Source organism: Chanodichthys erythropterus, chromosome 4, assembly GCF_024489055.1.
Source record: "Chanodichthys erythropterus isolate Z2021 chromosome 4, ASM2448905v1, whole genome shotgun sequence".
NCBI lineage: Eukaryota > Metazoa > Chordata > Actinopteri > Cypriniformes > Xenocyprididae > Chanodichthys > Chanodichthys erythropterus.
In genome coordinates this window covers 30,051,928-30,076,080 of record NC_090224.1, presented here as the reverse complement: position 1 = coordinate 30,076,080, position 24,153 = coordinate 30,051,928, and the positions used below count along the sequence as shown (strand labels likewise).

General features: G+C 38.6%; 1 protein-coding gene across 1 annotated transcript; it reads left to right on the top strand.

Annotated features, from left to right (window-relative positions):
* Positions 1-20,781: 20,781 nt before the first annotated feature.
* marcksa (myristoylated alanine-rich protein kinase C substrate a) lies at positions 20,782-23,619 on the top strand. Its single transcript, XM_067383409.1, has 2 exons — positions 20,782-21,072; positions 21,973-23,619. The coding sequence occupies exons 1-2, from the start codon at positions 20,977-20,979 to the stop codon at positions 22,624-22,626; spliced, it is 750 nt and encodes a 249-aa protein (XP_067239510.1). The 5' UTR covers positions 20,782-20,976; the 3' UTR covers positions 22,627-23,619.
* Positions 23,620-24,153: the final 534 nt, after the last annotated feature.

The window sequence follows — 24,153 nt, the reverse complement described above, 5'->3', positions numbered from 1 at the left end:
GACATTGACTGGAAAAAGGTTTGGATGATTCCTCACAGATATTTATTAGTAAACAAGGTGAAAGAAGTATCTTTCAGAATAATTCACAGATATTACCCTGCTAATCATTACATGATTAAATTTAAAAGGGACATCAATACAAACTGTTCTTTTTGTGAAAACCACCCAGAAACAGTTTTGCACCTATTTTGGTATTGCCCACACACCAGAATCTTTTGGCAAAAGCTCAGCAGATTCATCATTGACCATATTTATAAAGACTTTGCCTTATTGTGGAAGGATGTTATTTTTTGTTTTTATAAAAGTCATAGTAAAGAAAAAACGTACTTCCTTATAAATTTATTAATACTTTTGGCAAAATTTCACATTCATAAATGTAAATTCAGCTCTAAAAAACCTTGTTTTGTACTTTTTATTCATGATGTTGAACATTATATTAATCTGATTTCTGGCTCAAACAACAAAAAGGCTGTTAAAACTGTCAGCATATGGTCCTCCTTTACTTTGTAATGACCTGTAAGCTTCCCCTGGCTACTTTATTTATTTTTTTGTTTATCCGTTTATCTCTATGTTTTTTTGTATGTTGTGTATATTATGGCTAATCACCTGTGATTTGTACCTTTTTGCAAAAAAAAAAAAAAAAAAAAAAAAAACGTCAAAAAAAAAAAAAAAAAGCAAGGAGAACATTTGTGCTTATAAAACTTATTATTATTATTTTTTTGTTAATGACTGATCGTTTCGCTAGATAAGACCCTTATTCATCGTCTGGTATAGTTTAAAGCCATTTGAAGCTGCACTGAAACTGTCTTTAGGACCTTGAACCGTCTGGTGCCCATTCAAGCCCATTGTATGGAGAAAAATCCTGGAATGTTTTCATCAAAAACCTTAATTTCTTTTCGACTGAAGAAAGAAGGACATGGACATCTTGGATGACATGGGGGTGAGTAAATTATAAGCAAAAGTTTATTTAAAAGTGAACTAATCCTTTAACCCGACATCAGAGAACTGTGAAATTAATTTTATTATGATTATTTTTATTATTATTATTGACAATGTTATTATTTTCCTAACTTATTAATTTAAAATCTCACTGGGTACTTCAAGTAAATATATCAGGTCAAAGAGGTTCAGTTGATAAAAACAATGGAGAATCCCTGCATTGCATGTAAATATGAAATGACTTGGGAATTTGTAAATTTTCATTTGTTTCAAAGACAAAAGTCCAGTAATACATGGTTGCATGGCCAATGACTCAGTGAGTGATAATTCAAATATTAAACACTTCTTAAAAGTGAAACGATTTCTGTAAATCCAGTAATCAAATGCTGTGTGGATCTCAGTTTTCAGTGATAGGCACATGAGTAGTGGATGGTCTGTGTGTGAAATTCCACAAACCTGTAAAACCTTCTGAACATATTAGCAGTAGTTTTTTTTTTTTTTAGAAAAGAAAGTTTAAAAGATAAAATGGCAGTAAATTATGAATAATTTACTGCTATTGTGAAAATAACAATCACGTAAACCATAACAAAGTAACTGTAGTTCGAGTAATTTTAAAACGTAATATATTCTAAGAACAAGAACTTAATTTTTGGAATCTGATTACGTAATCCAGATTACATGTAATCAGTTACTACACAGCACTGTTTATAAAGCACTATAGAAAAAAGGTAACTTGACTTGACTAAACTACCTCATACTGATAACTTGTGTAATATAGGCTATTTACTCTGTACTGGTTGTAACTGTTCATATTAATACTTGTTTTTTGTCTGTTTAATTGTAACCAATTTCGAACATGCATTCAAAATTTCGTCAAATCTGTCTATCCTTAACCGGAAACACACCCATACATTTCTGTACCCAACCCAAATCCTTTGAGCGCCCCCTAGTGCAATTTAGTTGAATGACTGAATAACTGATGACAGACGAGGTAGAAACCCAGTAAAAGAGATTCATCTGGTACGTAATTTTATTCGGTGACTTGGATAGCAACATATGAATATGAATATGAATTCAAACTGAATGGTTTCACTCAATTAAAGGTTTTAATGAAATATCTGAAATGTATATGATATACATTTCAGATATCATGGAAATAGCAACCCCATGAAGTACAATACTTATTTAAAAAATAATTATGTTATCCCATGAGTCTAATTTGATCTTGTCACTTCAAAATAAAAACAATATTTTTTTACTCTAGAAATGTAAAAAAACATTAGGCTACTGTAAATTCACTTTTTACTCCTTCTTGTAGCTGTTCATATTGTTATTCCATGTTATTTTCTTCAAAATGGAAAATGGAGTGCTGCTCCAGGACAGTTTTGTTACCCAGTGTATCACCCAGATCCAGTGTCAGGCGTAAAGTCACACAAATGCTGAAAGAATCATTAGGTTCAATTTTAAATGTAATTACATTACAACACTTTAAAAAGCAAACTCTAACATGTAACATGTGAGATGAATACATTTATCTGTCCTGCTGTAGCCAAAAAAATAAATAAATTAAAAAAGGATGCAAAATAAAATGCTCAGAGAACAGGATCACCTGTACAATTCCAGTTGAAGACGGGAAAATAATATCCAGGTGTAGCTATATGCCAACAGCTAAGGGCAAGTCACACACCTGCCTGACAGGTTTCTTGTGCCAGTGGAAACAGAACAGTGGATTGATTCATAAGTACATTGAAGTAAAAAAAAAAAAAAAAAACAATGATTATGAGCAATGTACTCTTAGATGGCACTATATCAAACCTAAGGTGTATGTGTTTTCTTTTTTAATCAGTGATTATTTAGCAATAAATGTAATACGTAAAATAAGCATTGTGGATAGATAAAATGTTACTGAATATTTGTGTAGGGTACAACTAGTACTCTTGCTCATCTAAACATACCCAAATGCTTACAGACAGTACCAGTCAATCACAGAGAGCATTTGCTGCTAATGCTGCACACACATCATGCTTATTCAAACAAAAATGTGTTTCCTAAAAGCATCATACGCATAAGAAACCATTAAAACTGACACCACTAGCCTCTGCAATCTGCTTAGATTCACAACACTTTTGGAAAATGCAGGCACAGTTGTTCAAAAAGTTTCATATCAGAATGATCTGGATTTGGAAATCTCATGATTTGCTATGCAGTATCAGGTAATCTAGCTTACTTTTGTGCAGTTGTTTTTAAAGCAACATTTGAATGGATTACGGTGATCCAGATACACACTTTTTCCTGATTACCAAATCTGGATTACCAGTGCTCTGAATGGGACTAAATATCACGATGAATGCTACAAACTATGTAAACTATACAAACATCCCCTTCCATTTTCATTTTTTGTTTCAGGTGTCAGACCCCTCATAAAAGCAATAAGAGATGCAAAAACTACTTTTGTTAATCTCGGGCCAGTTGTTCAAAAGCCTTTGGCAGAACTTGAACCCTGGTTTCTGGTGTTCTAAGTGTGGTGTGTAGAAGAGTAACGAGCCAGGAGACTTGAGTCTTCCAAAAATAAAAATCATCTTTACTTGAGAAACCAAGGTTAGAAAGTACAAATGAACTAGGATAGCAGAGCTTCCACAAAACAGAGAAATGAAAGTAGACACAAGGGTCAAAAAGGTACAGCAAGGCACAATAAGGCACAAACTTAACTTGAGATCCAGGCCCTGTTCTTCGTATGTCGTTAACTCAGTTAGCTGGATTTGATTGATGAAGATTTGGCATGATCATGGATTGTTAGTTTCTTTGACGCTTATCCTGGACTTGCTGCCATAGCAACAGGTCTGTAAACTTAATCCTGCTCATGAGCAGGCTTATTTCATGTAAACAGGATTAAATTGCATCTTTTTAAGTGGAATTGATTCTTTCGCTCTTTCGCTCAACTGCTGGTTGATCCAAAGTGCTGTACAATACAGGTAGAATAAAATGAATAAGAAACAACAAAACATTGAAACATCACATAACAATACAACATAATACGATTAACTTGGCTAGATAAAAGCTATCGACATAAAAATTATTGGTAACACTTTACAATAACAGTACATGAATAACCATGAACTAATACCTGAGTTAATAGTTACTTCAACATGAACTCAAGATTAGTTAAGATATGAACTAATGAAGAGTGATCCTTAACTACGACAGGAGTCATAGGGATTCATGCATGAAAACAGAAGCCTTAACTATGCGTTAATACATGTTTGATAATTAATGCATTAATTAACATTTAGGGTAAACTAAATCAAACAGTCTCTATAAGAAGGAATAATACATATTTGGACTTTGAAATAAATTTAAACAATTTATTATTGTCACTACTGACATCAGCAGCTTCATTATAAACATCACTGAAAGGCACAGGATTAGTTTGCAATTATTTTCACTTATCCTCCTTATCAAACATATAAAATACTAAATACACTATTTATCTTAAAAAGTCTTAATCTGTTTTGTGATATTCTTTCCTATCAAACTAAACTACTGTGACTTACATCAGTTCCTGAGGAATCGGTTCCCAAAAAAATAACCAAACAGGAAACAAGAACTAAGGTCAGGGAGCGTTTGCTGGGATCAGATTCAGAAGTTCACTCTCCATCCAGACGCAGGCCGTGATCATACTGTACCTCCATTCTCTGACTTTTTGAAAAGTCACACAACATCACTTAACTGGGCTGAATACTTATATAGTTGTGTTAGTACAAGTGTATTTGATAGTAAGTTAATGATAATCATGAGCTGAATTTGGTAAGTTGTTAACAGTGAATTAATTATGATTGTGCCCCCTCAAGTAAAGTCATGACATAAGTATACATTAACAAACCATTAGTTGATGTTAGTATATGCTTAGTTAATAATGAGTTAATTATGATTGTGCCCCCTCAAGTAAAGTCATGACATGATGCACATATCACACATCATTAACTAATATATGAATTAACACTATAGAGTGCCATCCTTATTCCTTTACACCCCGGTACAAAAAAAAAACTAAAATAAAAAGTATTTGTATTTTACTTTTATTTATATAATTAAACATATATGGACTTGAAAGCAAGCCATAAACATACCTGTAAAGACACACATAAGGCACATTGTAAAATTGCGCGCGTCCACAAGCTAATGCTAATCAAAGCATATACATTTAAATGACAAAAATACAAATACAGTTAATAACTGCACATAACCTCCTGAAAACCCCAATAAAACATACATGTAAATATGTCTTTAATTATTAATTCGGCTTACCAAAGCAGTCAACATTTATTAGTTTAAAATGGCAGCAACACAACAAACGCGCCAAGAGAACACCTAGCGTGCGCCACTAATGAGTGTCCCGCCAGAAACAAACCTTACATACTTTAGTTCCGGGAATAAACTAGGCCTATGACTATTTAGCTATGACTAAATGTAAATGAACTATAAAAATCAGAAAACAGTTTAGATCAAATTAAATTTATTAGTGGTAGTTAGTCTATTTTCCACATTTGATTAGACAGATCTATGTAATTAATGGCTAAATAATCATGTGCCATTGCAATTATTTGTCACAAAGCTGCAGATGGCAGATTATGATACTACAGTGTAAATTATGACAGTATTAAATCACGTTTAATTCAAATTCAGAGTACTTCTTGTTTACTCTTATGGAGGCTGATTTATTTAGTTTACCCCTAAATGTTAATTAATGCATTAATTAACAAACATGTATTAACGCGTAGTTTAGGCTGCTGTTTTCATGCATGAATCCTTATGACTCCTGTCGTAGTTAAGGATCACTCTTCATTAGTTCATATCTTAACTAATCATGAGTTCATGTTGAAGTAACTATTAATTTAGGTATTAGTTCATGGTTATTCATGTACTGTTATTGTAAAGTGTTACCAAATTATTTTTAAGCCGGAATTTAAATACAGACAGAGATGGTGCAGCTCTAATAGAAGCTGGTAAATTGTTCCATAGATTAGGACCAGCAACAGCGAACACTCAATCACCTCTGCAATGGAACCTAGATCTAGGAATAGTTAGGAAACCAAGGTTACTGGATCTTAGAGACCTATTTGGTATATAAATAGAGATTGCCACTGGGAGATAAGGTGGGGCTTGATTGTGCAAAGATTTGTAAACAAAAGTTAAAATTTTAAAACTAATTCTAAATTTAACTGGTAACCAGTTTAGTGAAATAAGAATGGGCGAGATGTGGTCGAACTTTCATCTGCCTGAAATCAGTCTTGCAGCAGCATTTTGGACCTTTTGTTCTCGTTTAACACCAAGAGATTCTGCTTTAACCATATTTGTAATTTGTTTATACAATTCAACGGATGTCCTAAAAAAAAAAAAACCTTTACTTTTATGCTGCAAGGGAAAATACAGCGGAGTACTGTCCGCATAAAGGTGGAATGACACTCCATATTTCTCAAAGAGAGCACCCATTGGCAACATGAATATAGAAAATAAAATAGGAGCAAGAATTGAGCCCTGTGGCACCCCACAAGCAAGTGGGTGTGAGGACGAACTATGTTGGCCAATAGAAACACTAAAGCTTCTGTTAGTTAAAAAAGATTGAAACCAATTCAATACCTTCCCCTGTAGACCAACACAGCTCTCCAACCTGGAAATCAAGATGTTGTTGTCAACCATATCAAATGCAGAGCTTAAGTCTAGTAGCACCAAAGCCACGGTATTGCCTTTGTCTGTTTCTAGTAAAATATAATTTACAACTTTTAAAAGTGCAGTTACTTAAAATCTGTCCCAGCCACTGCTAATTTCAAGAGTTGCTACTCTACTTATCCAGGGACAATAATTTAAAATGATAATAACTTACAAATTAATTTGAAAATATTATAAATGTTGTGTAGTCTAATATACTATAGGCACAGCCAGTTTTACTCATGGAAAAAGATTTATTTGTGGTGGAATTATTGCTTTACAATTGTATTTTAGTCTTACACACATGCTTGTACAGTTATTCTGAGCCGTGCATTTATTTAAATGGTGACAGCTATTATGGGAGTGGCTTGATGCAGTGCTGGAGATGCAGATAACTTGATCTTGACTTTAATTTTTAATTAAAACTTAATGCTGTCACATAACAAATCTGCTTCAAAGATAAAAATTAATTGCGAACACTGAAATAAAAATAATGACTGTACAAATGCTTGTGAATCTAAATAATTGGGAAACATGTAAACAAATGAAATGTGCACTGTTTTTTTGTTTGTTTGTTTGAATCTATTATAACTAGTGCTGGGCAACGATTAAATATTTTAATCGCGATTAATCGCATGATTTTTCTGATTAATCGCGATTAATCGCAGCATGCGCAAAATTCAATAATGAAATCAAGAGTACTGTATTGCGTAATTTGTTCTTTCAAAGTACTGCTGTATGAACAAAAGTGCAATAGAGAATATGAACCGACGTCACACCTCGTTGCATGCCGGGGCGGCGCCGCCATTTTGACAGGATCGCCCTCTATTACTCGTACTGAAATTAATACGGATTCTTGCTTACCTTTTGTTTTGTTTCTGCCATTAAGTGGAACGTTAACATTTTTAATGGTATCGTTTGCAGGGAATAGAAGCTATTTTATCGCATCCCATGATCATTTTATTTATTTTTATTTTTTTCACTGAAGGTTTGTAGAATTTCGTTTACAGTGTTGATCTGTTTACCGTGTCGCGCGCTGGACGCTCACTGCTGCTTCAGCCATCGTATGAATATCATCGTATGAATATCCAAATAAATCTATGTAATTAACACACTGAGAAAAGTCGATTCATTTATTTGTTGGAAACGTTTTAATGATGCTTAAACGAGCATATTGAGTAGGCCTACTTGTCATTGTAATTCCCCTTTTCCATGATCACAGATGAGGAGAATCAGAGATTATGGGTCAAATTCAGCGGACAGACGGACACGAACACACTGTATTTTTTATATTTATTTTAACAAATGACAACCACACTAAGCAATTTCCTACCTTTATAAAACCGTTATGAAGAAAATTTATAAAATGCTTGCATTTTAAGTGATACTGAAAGTTTATATTTTGGTGTCATCCGTTTTTCTGCATGTGCTTTATTTGTAAATAGAATTTGGTATCTTTAATATCAGTCTAAGTGCATTAAGCGTTTTCTTTAGATGACATGAGAGGAAACCGTTTAAGATATAAATGTGTTGCATTCATATTTTGGGCTAATTTGCGTATCTCCACACAGTATGCTTTAATAAACATGTAACGTACAGAATTGTTGGTCACATGAAGCGTTTGTTAAGCATTTGAATGTCCCCGTCAAGTTCTGCTAATTCACGAGTGCAGTGAGAGTCAGACTCGCAAAGGTAATGTTAATTATTAAACCAAACGAAATCAAAACGTTCAAAAACACTTAGTGATTCTTTTATTGAGTGATAAGCAGTGGGTACCTTTTTCCATTTTTCTGTCCGCACCAGATATTTTCTTTTTCGCGCTGTAGCTCTCTTAGGCACACAACAAGTGCTTTCATTGGTTGAGATGCGTGATGACGCTCATCCCAAGCAGCCAGTAGCCTACTGATAAACATCCCACCCCTCCTGTGACCCATGGTTTGTGTTGTATTCTATGTGTATTCAAACGCAGTGAGCAAAGGACTTTCAAAATAAAAAGTACGTTAACGCGCGATAAACTAATTGTCGGCGTTAATTAATTAATGCGTTAACGCGATAAAAACGCGTTAACTTGCCCAGCCCTAATTAAAACATATATGTCGTAAAGTCATTTTGTTTGCTTAGCAATTTCATTATAAAGGTCCAGAAATTTGTCAAGTATTTTGTCAGGTTATATGATGTCATTACATTGCTGTCCTGCCGCCAACCAATCGTTGCATTGCTGATCGTGGTTTCGAGTATCGATACATCTGCTCTTTTCAAGGAACACGAGAACGCGCAGTAATCTCAGACAACTTAATCCTCATATTTTAATCCAATCCACAAATCGTTTGAAGAACCAAATTAGCCAGAGATCAGTTATCACGATTAGAATATCTAGCATCTGTCAAATCATCTCAGATGCATTTAGCAAGGTACAAAGAATGGACCCCTGGTGACTGGAGTACATAGGATCAAGACTGAACATAATGGCAGAAAACAGCTGCCCAGAGACTGGATCTTTAAAGGAGCCTCTCCCCTAGGAACGGCACCTGACGTTCTTCTGACTGTTCCCTTTGGCTTGGCGAAACAGATGAGAGTCGGGTCTAAAATGTCTCAAGCAGGAATCCAGGACTGCACCTCTGGGCCAAAGCCCTCCCAATCCACAAGATATTGAACCTTCCCGTGGACCCTTTGAAAATCCAACAGCCTGCAGACCATGTAAGCTAGCTGGCCAATCAATGATGCGAGGTACTGGGGAGGAGCTTCCTAGCTGGAGACAGTAGAGCAAACAACAGGTTTTAAATAGGAAACATGAAAAGTGGGATGAATCTTCATGGACCTGGGCAGGAGTCGTCGATAGGAAACTGGGTTAATCTTTTTGAGTATCTTGAAAAGACTAATGTATCGTGGGGCCAGCTTGCGGGATTCTACCCGCAAAGGAAGGTCTCTGATTGAGAGCCATACCCTTTGTCCCGGGCGAAGCGTGGGCCCTGCCCTCCTTTGTCAGTTTGCTTGCCTCCATTGTTGTTGGACAGCCCTCAATAAGGCAATACATGCTCTTTGCCAGGAACATCGGCACCAGCGGAACAGCTGTGTGGCAGCTGGAACATCAACCTCTGGCTCCTGTCCAGGAAATGGAGGGGGAGTGAAACCATACTGACCCTCAAAAGGGGACATGCCTAGTGAGGAAATGGTAAAGGGTGTTGTGCAAATTCAGGTTTCAAACAGAGATGGTGACAAAGAGGCAAAACTTCCAGACTGTAGCTTTAAATGAGAGCTCCATGTGGCTCTTTTGTGTCTCTTCAATTTCTTGATTTACCCGCTCAGTCTGGCCATTTGACAAACGCTTTTCCAGAACCGTGAACCGGGATCCTGAACACATGCCTCATCAACAGTTCGGCTAGCTGTGGGGAGCTTGGACAAAGGAGGTGACAAGTCTTGGAAAATCTGTCTACCTCTACCAGGATTACTGTATTTCCTCAAGACTGTGGCAAGCCTGTAATGAAGTCCAAGGAAATGTGCAACCAAGGAATGGTCTTGGAATGGGCGGCAGGTGCAGCAGGCCATGAGGGTGGGCCTTGGCTCCTTGTTCTGGGCACAGACGGAGCAAGCGGCAACAAACGCCCGGACGTCCCTCTGCAATTTAGGTCACCAGAACTTCCTCTGGAACAGCTTGCAGGTCTTAGTAATCCCAGGGTGTCCATTAGGGAGAGAAGCATAAGCCCACTGCAAAACCTTAGAACGTAGAAGGTTAGGAAGAAAGAGGTGCCCTGGAGGGCCATTACCTGGACCTGGCTGCTGCAGTTGTGCCCTCTTAACAGCTGTTTCAATATCCCATTCTGGACAGTACTCCAATTCTGGTGGTTAAAACTGCCTTGAGAGTGTATCTGGCTTGAGATTCTTAGAACCTGGGCGATGGGAGAAAGTAAAGTTAAACCGATTTTAAAAAAATAATAATAATAAAAAAGGGTCTAATGTGCTTGTCGGGCATTCAATCTCTTTGCCTCCTGGATGTGAGATTTTTGTGGTCCATCCAGATTAGGAATGGCTGTTTGGCCCCCTCCAGCCAGTGCCTCCACTCCTCTAAAGCCATCTTAACAGCCAGCAGCTCCTGGTTCCCAATATCATAATTCCTCTGTGTTGGGGTAAGCTGAGCACATGGATGAAGCTTATCACACTTGTGTGACAAGATAGCTCCTACTCCCACGTCAGAGACATCCACCTCCAACACAAAAGGCAGCTCTGGATCAGGGCAGGTTAGGATTGGGGCAGATGTAAAGAGCTGTTTTAGTCTGTTGAATGTGTTATCTGCTCTGCTGGTCCACACAAATGGTCTAGCGGACTGAAGTTTCTAATGAATTTTCCATAAAAATTGGAAAAGCACTGTACCTGCTTCACTGAAGTTGGTCAAGGCCAATCCAAGACTGCTAGTATCTTGCCTGGATCCATCTGAAGGCTGCCCTTTGACACCCTGAAGCTGAGGAAGGGAACTTCTGGAACATGATGAAATTAATTTGTGGCACTTGGTTGTTACTGGAGACCTCTGATCCCACAAAGCAGAGGCCCAGTCCAAAGCCTTCCCCATTAGGAGGGTAATAATGTAAGCAACCTTACTATTCTTAGTAGGAAAGCTGCTGTGTTGGAGCTGGAAGGCCAGGGTACACTGGGTAATGAACCCTCTGCATCTCTCAGGACTGACTTCGAATCTCTCTGGTTCTGGTAACTTGGGCTCTGAATGGAATGGCAACATGGATCTGTTTGGAAGATCAGGAGGTGACTGAGGTTCTTGGGGTGATGAGTCTTTCTTGAGACTGGAAATTCAAAATATGGAGGATTTATGACAGTGCCTGGTCATGCTGCTGTATGGTTGCTGCTCGATCTGAGAGGACTGCCAAAATACGGTCAACATTGGAAGATGGTGAAGGTTCTTCTGCTGGGCTCCCTTCCATGGTTCAGTCTTGCTGTAAGGAGGTTGCCTTTGGCGAGACTCAAACCCTGGTCTCTGGTGTTCTAAGTGTGGCATGTTCTCCACTGAGATATCTCCCAGACAGTGGAACCCAAGAGCAGAAGAGTAACAAGCAAGGAGAATTGATAATAAATAACATTGATAATAAATTACGCTACTGTTAAAGTAACAAACTAGACATTAAGCTACATATTTAGGTAATTTACTGTAAAGTAAAAAAAGAGATTTTGGTGCCATAAAATAATCCCCAAACAGCTGTAAATATCAAACAAAAATATTATATTTAATTCAAAGGTTTTTTTTGTTTGTTTGTTTGTTTTGTTTTTATCACTGTTTGTAAAATACACTGGCACAATCATAAGAGATGAACTCTTGAATAAAACAGTCGGTGCTTCCCAGTACCTAAATTGATGCTTCCTCATTTCCTCCTTCCTTTGAATTCCATCCCGTGATTCTTGGTAATGAGGAAATGAGGTGATAACAGAAATTTTGATATGGATACAACTGCATTAATGTATCTGGAATTATACAGGTTTAATTGTAATGTAAACTGTCTAATAATGATGTCTAGCCTAAAAAAAGAGACCGTTAATGAGACACATATATTGTAGAGCTGCATGATTAATGGTTAAAAAGATTGCAATCTTAATTCAATGATTGACACAATCTTATTCCTAAATTATATATGTCTGTTAAACTTTGACAAGTAGGCTATAGTCACAGAAAACATTCAGATCTGTGTTGGAGCTGCTGCTGAGCCAGAGAGAGCAGTTGTCATAAGGTATGAAATAGCTTCACAAAACAGTCTTTTCAACCACACATAATCATTATTTCAGTTTTACAATCAGGACCTAAAACTAACAATTTGCCACACCTGGCCAGTGACTTAAGAAAATTACCAGCTATATATTTTTTTTTTTTACCAGTCATGAAACTTTTTGCAAAAACAGGTAATAAAGACACAAAATTTTTAGATTCCAGTGAAAAAATTCACAATTCTTGATTCCCGATATCACAGCTGAAACTACTAGCCTAACGAATATAAATTTAAAACTTTATTAATAACAAGTAAACAGTCAGATGAAATAAGAACAACACATAAAATGACAAGCAATAGCACAAATAAATGCAATAGAACAAAGATATACACATGAAGTAGTGCTTTTCAGGTAGGTCTAACAGTAGGCTAGATTATAGGTACAGAAATTTAATAAAGTAATAAAATGTAAAATAACACTGCATCCTCACTGTGTAAATTAAACATAGATTAATCCTTATTAAAGTTACAAAATTTCTTCAGTCAAGAGCAGTGAGTGGTTTTCTGTCTTTTGTTCTTTGATTAACATTAAGAACACTAAGAATTTTTCCATTTTTTTTTTAATAAAATGAAATAGGTGTAGTTGTTGTTTTAGTCATTTTTGACCCATAATAAAATAAAGTTATGACATCAAAAACTAACTCATACAGTATATATTTCAAATATTGACAAGTAAACTGTCAGTAATAAAATAAGAACAAATAATCAAATTAAGAGCAATAGCACAAATGTTAAATAACACCACTGTTTTCTTTTCTTTTTTTGTTTATATTATATTTATTGTATTTTCAGATTTACAGACAGATGGACAGTACAATTACATAACAGAAACAAACACGACTACACAAAAAAAACTCCTTCAGTTAGAAACATGTTTGCAGTTGACGACAACGCCAAGCAGGCACGGGAAATCAAAACAGATTTTTGCCCAGCATGGAATGGATAGAGGTCAAATTAAAGACAGAGGTTAACAAAAATTATAATAAAATGACAATAAAAAAATGAAATATTAAGTTGTTTCATCATTGGTTTTTAACAGGGTTTCAAATTTATCTATATTACAAGAGATACTATATCTGAGTCTTTCCACATGCATAGTGGAAGAAAGTTCTGATAACCAGATCTTGAATAGTGGCTTCGAATTTTTCTTCCACACACAGAGTATAGTTTTTTTGGCGATCATCATGACATACTGTATAGGCAAATGGGTAGGCGCTGCAGGGAAGCTGACCAGCCAAGAATGGCAGTCGCAGGGTCTACTGGGAGCTCACATGTATGAGCATCAGAAAGAAATTGAAAAACTTCTGACCAGAATTCACCAATGCCCAGAAAAGATGACCAAGAGAGCCCTCTGCAGATTCACATTTATTGCAGAGAGGACAGATAGTAGGATAGAAAGTGTTGAGTTTAACCCTAGAGTAATGCAATCTGTGCAACACCTTATACTGAATAAGCTGGTGCATTAATGGAATAGATGTATATATTTTTAAGACATTTTCCCCAGTCCTCCTCAGAGATTTGAATATTTAGTTCCTCTTCCCAATTGTTTTTCAGATGGGTAGTGGAAATATTTAGCTGACTCATGAAAAAGTTAACAAATTTTGTAATTACTTTGGGGTGTTGGGAGTGCAAGTAAGCAGTTTATGTAATTCATTATCGGCTGACAATATTTCAAAATTTGGCACAGTGGAACGAACATAATTTCTAATTTGTAAGTATCTGAAGATGTGTGATGCAGGAAGGTCAAATTTCTCTGTAAGTTGAGTAAATGTGGCAAAAGTATTGTCAATATATAAATCTCTCAAGGTAATGATTCCTTTTCTAGCCCAACCTGTGAACACTGGATCTAATAGTGAAGGTTTAAAGGCATGGTTACGACAAACAGGAGCAAGAAAGGAGGCACTTGGCAAATTAAATGTCTTAACAATCTAAAGCCATATCCTAAGAGAGTTGTTAATCATAAAGTGGGATCCTGCTGAAGCTTTGAATGTCTCTGGGGCAGCAAAAAGCAAAGAGGAGAGAGACCAATTTGAAGCGCCCCCCTCAATCATTAGCCATGAAGGGATATCAGCTGAAGCACTGTCCGGGCGTGTGTCCTGCCAGTAAGTTAAGGCTCTACAATTGACAGCCCAATAGTAATGTTGAAAATTTGGCAAACCCAAACCCCCCAGCGACCGAGGCTTGCACACGTGTATTTTATATTCTATGTGCTTTGAAGCCCCAGACAAATGGCAGCACAATAGAATCTAAAGTTTTGAAAAACTTTTTGGGCAAATAGATTGGTAGATTCTGGAAAAGATACGAAAATCTAGGTAACGTCACCATCTTAATAGCATTCACACGCCCCATCATTGACAGAGGTAGGGTCCTCCAGCATTTATATTGTTCTTTAGGTTTTCGAGCATTGTTAAGTAATTAAGCTTATATATATCCTTAGGGTTTTTAGGTATATTAACTCCAAGATATTTCAAACTATTTATGGCGATTTTAAAAGGTAGAGTACGTATAAAGTTTGGATCAATATTGTTTGTCACAGCCAAAAATTCACTTTTTTGCCAATTTACTGAGTAACCGGAGAGTTTACCGAAAGTTTCCAATAGATTTAGTAAGGGTGGAATAGACCGTTCTGGGTTACTGAGATAAAGAATAATATCATCTGCATAGAGGGAAATTTGGTGATTAATTCTACCTAAATTCAGAGGCGAAATTAGAGGGCTCTTTTTAATTGCAAGGGCGAGAGGTTCAATTGCGATAGCAAAAAGCAAGGGCGAGAGAGTATATCCCTGACGGGTGCCTCGTGTAATTGGAATTGAGGTGACTTGTTAAAATTAGTAAGATAACACCACTGTTTTCACTGTATAAATTAAATATAAGCCTTATTAAAGTTACAAAAGCTATTCAGTCAGTGAGTGTTTTTTCTTTCTCTCTCTTGTTGTTTGATTTTTAAAGCGGTCATGAATTGAGAAATCATCTTTTGCTTGAGCTTTTGACATATAAGAGGTCATCGTACTATAAGAATATCCTGTAAGTTTCAGAACTGAAAACGTCCTTGTTAGTCCAATAAAAGCTTTTATTGATACCAGGCCCATCTAACGACTGACCCTGGAATGTGACTATCTATATAGATAGGTGAAATGCCACTTCTGCAGAAGAAATCAGCATGTACTTCATCATTGTAACGTTAGCCCCGCCCACTGGCGTGTTAGAGAGATGAGCAGGAGAGAATAGCGATATAGGACAAAAATAACGTTACCTTTCAAAGGATCCTAATGCTAGGAATATGGTTATTTATTTTCAACAATGTGAATGTCGTTAAGAATTTTTCCTGTCGTTAAGCGAGCATTCCGGGCATTCTGAACAGAGGTGCGGACCTTCTATCAATCTCACTCCACTGAGATTGGTACCCCCTCAGATAGTGGGCATAAAATGGATGAGATTCGGACAGGCATCTGTAGATCTATTCGCCTTGCACAAAAACGAAAAATTTTCCTATGTTCTTCTCACTAATGGATGTGGACATGCCCTTCAGGATAGATGCACTGGCCCGTCCATGGCCCAAAGTGCTGCTGTATGCTTTTCTTCCCCTGTGCCTGATAATTCCCACACTGGCCAGGGTAAGAGAGAAGGGCCTGTCTCTCATTCTGATAGCACCCAGGTGGCCCAAAGCCCCGTGGCTGGCAGAGATAATCCCTCTGTTATATGCCCAGCCATGGTGCCTCCCCCTCTGCACAGACCTATTGTCTCAAGCGAATGGGGAGATTTATCACCCACACCCGGACAGGGTCGCTCTCTAGTCCTGGCCCGTGAGAAGACAAACTTAAACACACTAGGGCTTTCCCTGCTGTTACAGTCACGCCTTCCCGGACTCCAGTTCCCAGCATCCTCCTGTTCTCCACACCTGCCTGCACTTCCCTCATTAGTCTTCCCACCATCTCCCCGGATTCCCAGCACCTGTTTGTCCTCGTCAACACTCCCTTTAAATTGGACTCACTCCCTGCACTCCGTGTCTGTTATATTGTTTGTCTACTGTGTGTAACGCTGTTGTTCTGCTCCTTGTTCTAAGTAAAGCCTTTATTATTGTGGATTTCCGTATTCGTCTCATCTCTTCAGCTGCACACATAACATCCCCATGTAGTTGCTACTATACAGAGTGCCAGGGCTGTTTCTGCACGGTCCTCATATGGATGTAAGTGACAGTTGTTTGAAGGGTGGTGTGATGAGCATGGTCTCACATCATATCAGTGCTCAGTTACGGATATTTTGTGTTTCCTACAAGAAATCATTTAGGTCTATCTGGCAGCTATTTCATGTGGGCTTGAGGGCTCAACGATCAGGCAGCATCCTCTAATCAGCAGATTTATGAAGGTTGCCCATCTCTCTTTGCCAGCCATCAGGAGAACTATTCCTGAATGGGACCTCTCCATGGTGCTGGAGATTCTGTCTCAATATCTTTTTGAGCCTCTGGGAAGTATTTTCTAAAGCTGCTGTCTTTCAAGGCGACTTTGCTCTTGGCCTTGGCATCAGCTAAACGTGTCAGTGAGCTACATGCACTCTCAGTTCATTCCTCGTGCACTAAATTCTCTCTTAGTGGAGAGAGGGTTTTTAATGAGATAAACTAATCCTGCTTTATGCCTTAATGCTTACCTGCATTCACATCAGAGGTGTTGGAGCTGTCCGCTTTTCATCCTCCACCTTTTTCCTCCACGATCAGAGGCTAAATGGACTGTGTCCTGTTCGTGCCTTACAGACATATATGACCAGGACCAGTGCTTTCCGGAAGAGCGACCAGATCTTTATTTCATGGGCATCCCCTCACAAGGGGAGTCCCATATCTAAATAACACCTCTCACATTGGCTTGTGGAAGCTATAGTTTTGGCATATGAATCAAAAGGAGTGCAGCTCCCAGGAGACATCAGAGCTCATCAGAGGTTCAAACAAATCACTTAGTTGTTCCTGCTTATAGACTGGCTGGCCACAAGAGTGTAGTTTGCTCCTATGGCCATCACGTGAATTTGGAGCATGGAAGGGGTGCGCCCCTTGTCCAGAATCTCCTGCAGAAAGGACAGCACCAGTAAAATGTCACAGGATCTTCATTCTGTACTGCACACCAGTTGGAGAAGACAGACCACTTAAGGGAGAAGAGGTGTCTGGTAGACAGGGCTCTAGCCTCTGAGATAGTGTTCAATACCCTTGCAAGGAGGCCCATAGGCTCCCGTCGAGGGGCCAAACTTGGAGGTCCCACAACTCGGGTTGGGGGTGCCAAATTGTTCCCTTCGCCTGGGAAAGGAGGTCCTTCCTCAGGGGAATTGGTCTTCTGTCTCAGAGGGGAGAGGGCCACATCCATGCACTTTTGTAAAAGTGTGCTGGGTCAGAGACAGTCCGAATGGAAGGACGGTATACTGGTAAGTCATCCTCTCAAATGCAAATTTAAAAAATGGTCTGTGATGGGGGCTATTTGGATATGAAAGTAGGCATCTTTCAGATCCACTGAGAAGAACCAATCCCCTGGGAAAACCTGCAAGAATATTTGTTTCAATGTCAACATCCTGAATGGCCGTTTCATTAAAGTGTGGTTCAAATTCCTGAGATCGAGGATGAGCCTGAGGCTGCTATCCTTCTTTGGCACAAGGAAGTAACAGCTGTAAAATCCTGACTCGCTGTGAGTCGGCGGCATTGTTTCTACAGCCTCTTTTCACCAGTAAATGGAAAGGAGGACGTGCACCATGTTGCTCCGTACCGACATGCAGATTACGCCCCAGAAGCGTGGGGGCCTGCGAGTGAATTGAAGCAAGTAGCCTCATTTGATTGTGTTCAGAACCCAACTCGATACTCCGTGGATGGTTTCCCAAGCCTGAGTCCAGGTGGCAAGGGGCTGAAGTGTTTCAGGTAACAGGCCTTTGTGCTGAGACAGGGGACTGACGCTCATAATATAGGGAAGAGGAAAAGTGCTCTTTTTTTAATGTGTTTGTTTTTTATTTTGTTCGCTATAACAGCGGTCAGTTGTATGGGCACGTGAACATGAATGTGCCCAGTGCCTGCAATGAACACATTGCCTCCAATGCCTGGAACTAAACAGGGGGTTGGGAGGAAAAACTCAAGACTTTTTTTGGAGGGTGGTCCAGCCTCAGCAGGACTTATCCCTCTCCTCTTCCTTCCTTGCAAATCAGGACGGCTTCTGTTGCTCGAAGTCCAATGCTAGAAGTTTGGCCTGAAAGACCTGGAGGACCGCCATGGTGTGCAGAGCCCACATACTGTCATCGGGGAGATCCTTCTCGGAACCTGAACAAGACCAGGTTGCTCGCACTGGAAGAGGGCCGCTGGTCTGCGTGTGTGAAGAGCACGGGGGATTCCTCTCTCTGTGGGGAGAGTGAAGCATGCGGGACCTGTGATTCGTGGGAGGAAGAGAATGGGAGAGCACGAGAGGCAGAGCCACTCTCTGAAAAGAAAGCGACCCTCACAGTGAAAAATGCCCGCCTCGGTGAGTGCAGTTTCTGTGTGGGCTCTCCCCAGACAGGCAACGCACTCACTGTGCTCGCCAGAAGCGTGCGTGAAATTTGCTCTGAAAGTTGATCTTTTATTAAATCGCCGGATAGCCACAGGGGAAGCGCTGGGTCAGTTTGTTCGCGGAGCTTCAGCTTGCTTGCAGGGCGCCACTAAATCTGCTCGTTCTGTGAGGCTTGTTCTGCGTTCTGCGAAAAGGCTTCATCTTCAGTCTTATTCTCAGAGTCCAGCGAGGAGAAGATCTTCACGCTGAAGGAGAAAGATTCTGTAGCCTATGGCGGAGATTTGTCCATTTATATAGCTGGGTATATTTTTCTTACAAAAACCCATTGCTTCACTTCCGAAGGCCTTTATTAACTCCCTGGAGCTGTATGGATTATTTTTATGATGGATGGATGCATTTTTTGGTCTTCAAAATCTCACCCCCAATTCACTACCAATATAAAGCTTGGAAGAGCCAGGATATTTTTAAATGCATCTCTGATTGTGTTTGTCTGAAAGAACATAGTCATATACACCTATGGCTTGAGTGTGAGTAAATCATGGGATAACTTTCATTTTTGGGTGAACAATGCCTTTAAAGCAGAACTAAGCAAGATTCGCGAAGCTCCCCCTACAGTTTCCTTCAGTGAATGACACTGTCATAAATACTCCAAGCGCAGCTCTGGACTACAACGACTACAACACTCGCCAGCGCAGTAGTTTTGCAAATACAGTACAAAAAAAAGGAGGTGGGTAATTTGCAAATACAGTACACTCGATGGAGGTGGGTAATTTTCGAAATTGTCTTATAAAGACATAATATATACATTGTTTTTGAATTACCGTAAAGCATTTTGTCACTCTCGCGTGAACGTGAACATGAGACAAGATTGTTTCGTGTCGGTGCAGCTCAAGTTGCAAGTGCTGTATTCTGGCGTAGACGTGCCAGAGGGGGTTAGTGCTCGCCTCAAACACACCACTACAAGTCAATTAACCATCGTAAGGACTTAGAAAACTATTTATGAAGGTAAAAAAGTTACTTAGTTCTGCTTTAAGGAAACTGGACAATTTTATGTTCCTGGAATGTTACAAATCAACATTCCTAGAATGTGAGTTGTTAATAAAATTAATTTGAAAGAGTGTTTCAGCAACATCATACATAGTTTTTTTTTTTTTTTTTTTTCCATTTTAATGTTTCCATGACCAAAACGGAATGTTTGGAATATGTTCTTGGAACAAAAAATTTGTTAGGTAAGTGGTGACGTAATGGACAAATGACATTATTTTATTTTGTGTCTTAAATAACTTTTTTATTTATTTTGTATCATTTTTTCATATTTTCTCTTAATCTTTCTAGATTTATGTCATCAAGAAAGTGTAAATAGTAAGCTACAGCAAGCCTACAGTGAGTTAGCGCTGGAGATCAATATACATTGACATTCACATAAATGAAGTTGATTACTCAGATCCAGAAAAAAAAAAAAAATCACCTATTCATCAATGTAAAATTATTGATGTACAAAACAAATTAACAAAATGTTTTGATAAAAACCTCATGAAGAAACCATTTCTAAGATGCTGAACATCCAGTATACATAGGACAAGCGTTTTGGAAAAACAAATGTATGGATTCTCTTAAAGCAGTGTCCATTTCTATTGTTCGCTCCAGACTTTTAAGACGCGCCCACGTTCAGACGGTCGGCGATGATTGGCTAGTTAAGATTTAAGTTGCGCCCTCTCACTGAGAATCTATTCTGATTGGGCGACGACGACTTTGAGTGACGTCATCGCGTGGAATGCCCATTCATCGGTGCAGTTGGGCGTTGGACTCCGCATCTTATTAGTAACCAGGGAAATTTCTCCATTTTCTGTGCAGTCTAGAGTGTTACAGGCATAAATCTATGATTTAAATAAATACTTGCACTTTCCAAGGTTTTTTTCTACAGTTTTCTTCTCTGTGACTGGATTTGCTTGCTACGTTCACTTTTAGCGCGCTCTTTGGCCAGGTGTTGTATTCTAAGGAAGAGGCTTGTTGCTCTTTGTTCTGTATTGGGGATCTGTTGAGCTCTTTGTTGGAGTAAAAGCATGGGAGCGCAATTCTCTAAGACTGCTGGAAAAGAAGAAACAGCGTCAGAAAAACCCGGAGATGCTGCAGCTTCACCCTCTAAAGCCAACGGGCAGGTAATAACGGTCATATAATAGGAGAACTGATTTATTTATGGTGTTCATTGTACGAATACTGACGCGGAGTTCTTCTGGAGACCCGCAACCAACAAACACACAAATTATTCAATGTTTATAACTTAGAGGCTTTGTCAGTTCTCATGTATTGGATATATGTATGATCGTAAAATGCTTTAATGTTGCTTAAATGTTTTTCAAAATCCGATTTGGCGTTATTTGTTCTTGAGAAACCTCTGTTTCGAATTGAAGAACGTTCTTTATGGAGAATTGAAAGAGTTGATGCTGGTTTTATCCGGGAAAACTAGGGAATAGTGTTAAATCATTTAATTTACTGTTTTAGTATGTTTTGTTTCGGTCCGTCTTGAAAATGAGGGGGAAGTGTGGGGGGTTGATTGTTAAGAGTAACAATGGCTCGCCACGCCTTTATTCACAGACGCTCGATAGACGCTTCAGTGTATATCAGTGGAATTAGTCCATTGGGGAAACCACAACAGATCAACTAAAACTGCTATAATAATTTAAATACGTTATACTGTGCCTTGATGGCCATTCATACAATCTGTGTTTTGTACGGGTTTGTTTGCTTATTTGGCGCGTCAGTTCTTTCGAAAGGTTAATGGTGTAACGCTGCCCTCTGGAGGTTGTGGCAGTGTAATGCGCCTCAACTCCCTACCTATGACACATGGAGGCTTCGTGTGTGAACAAAAGTGTTTACGCCAAATTTTCTTTTCTTTAACATATATTGTGGACAAAATCGAAGCAGTTATTTTTAGCGGTGTGCATAGCGAATTGTTTTGTGTATGCAGCCTCTCCACTGTGTCTTATTGTGGTAGTGCTTGTTAAAAGAGTGCAAGGCTTAAGGCTGGTTGTGTAATGATGGTCTGTGTTTTGCTTCAGGAAAATGGCCATGTAAAGGTGAATGGAGATGCCTCTCCAGCGGCTGCTGAGGAGAAAGAAGAGGTTCAGGCTAATGGCAGCGCGGCAGCTGAGGAGGGAGAGAAGGCTGAGGTAGCTCCTGCTGAAAAGGAGGCTGCGGAGGGAGAGGCAAACACAGAAGTGAGTGCACCCACTGAAGAGGAGGCTGCAAAAGCTGATGATAGTGCAACTCCCTCCACAAGCAACGAGACGCCCAAGAAGAAGAAGAAGCGCTTCTCTTTCAAGAAGTCCTTCAAGTTAAGTGGCTTCTCTTTTAAGAAAACCAAGAAGGAGACAGGAGATGGCGGTGAGGAGGCAGTGGCGGCAGGTAGTGAGGAAGCCAAAACTGAGGGAGCTGCAGCTGTTGAAGGAGGTGTGTTAGAAGAGAACGCCAAACCAGCAGAGGAGGCAGCGCCAGCTGTAGAAACCAAACCAGAGGAGAAACCGGTAGAGGAGCCCAAGGCTGCCAGTCCTGCCAATGAAGAGGCCAAAGAGGAGGAGAAACCAGTGGAGTCAGCAGCAGTGGCAGAGCCCGCGGCCTCTCAGAGTGAAGCACCTGTGGCAGAAGAATCTGCTCCCACTGTACAAGAAGCAGAATCCAGTCCAGAGGTCCATGCAGAATCTGCCACAGAGTAATCTGCACTTCACACATCAAGAGAGTGAGAGAGCGAGGAAAAAAGAACAGATAATCAAGGAATATTTCCCTGTTGTAAAATGGAGTAGCGCCAGGGTATGAGACTTTGGAGAACTTTGTCTGCAACAAGGAATATTTTAAAGATTTTTTTTAGTCTTTAGTTTTTTTATATCTCCCCCTCCACAAATCTCACTCCACCATTGTGGTTATTCCTAGAGCTGTGAAATGGATGGCTAAATTGAATAATACAGAAAAATTTGTATTTATCTATTTTTGGCATCAGTATTAACTTTTTTTTTTTATACAAACAAAACAATGTAAACTTGTTTAAAATATATGGACATGACTGTGAATTAAAGACAGCTGGTTCCGGGAACAAAATGGGGTGCAGGGATTGGGAATGGGAGTTATTTTTTTTATTTTATTTTTTTAAGTGTGTCACCTTGGTGGCTCAGGTTTATACCACAGATGTAAGGAGTAGCCCAAAAACAGAATGACCAACAATTCATCCACTACAGTTTACAACACTAGAGTGATTTTTTTTTTTTTTTTTTATTCTAAATTCAAGCCAATATAATCAATAATGCCAAGTTTATAACCACATATTTTAAAGATCCTGGGAACTTTTAAACACTTTTAGTGGTCTGTGATTTCAGTAGGAAAATGATTTGCATATGCTTTATGGTGTATCTCTGAGCTTATTAAAGTGTAAGTATGTATAGAAGGGGTGTTTCAACTGTGATTATTGTACAAATGATATCGTGATCTCAAAAAGCACATGCAGCTCTTTTATCAGCAAGTCCTCAGACCATTGGAGCATTTTTGAAGTCAAACCAAGCTGTGACACGTGTTCTGGTTCCTGTTTATACTGTGGTTTGTTTCGATTACAACAAAATTAAGGAACTTATCAGATGCAATGTTTGTGTAGCATCTTTTCTTTTTCTTTTGTAAATATTGGAGAAGCCTGCACGTTTGACTTAGAGATTGAATGTAACTTTGCCTACAAAATTGCAATTAAACCTCTCTGCTGAAGGTGTTCTTAATTTTTTTTTTTTTTTTTTTTTTTGTGAGCACAATAAGCAAAATAAATGTGAACAAAATTTGAATTGTTTTGTCTCTTTTACTGTCTTACCTTTCACAAAAAATGAGTTGCCACCATTAATAATTATTAAGTGCTATGTCTTTAAAAAAAACTATACTAAACTACATGGTTACTAAACAAATATTTCAGACAGTAGTATACTGCAATGTCACATGACCTCACCAAGTAGAGAAGTTATGTCCAGTTGTCATATTGGAGGTAAAAATTTTACAGTAATTTTGTCTACAAAAGCAGCCTAATTACAGTTGTTGTTTTTTGTTTTGTTTTGTTTTTTTTCCAAATGCTAACAAGTGTTTACCAATACTTAAAGTACTTTTTTCTAAACTCTTAACACAGCAACACACCTACATCACACGATTAGCCAAATAGTTAATTTTCTGCCCAAAATCATATTTTGTTAAATAAACTCAAACTCTACATTTCAAAA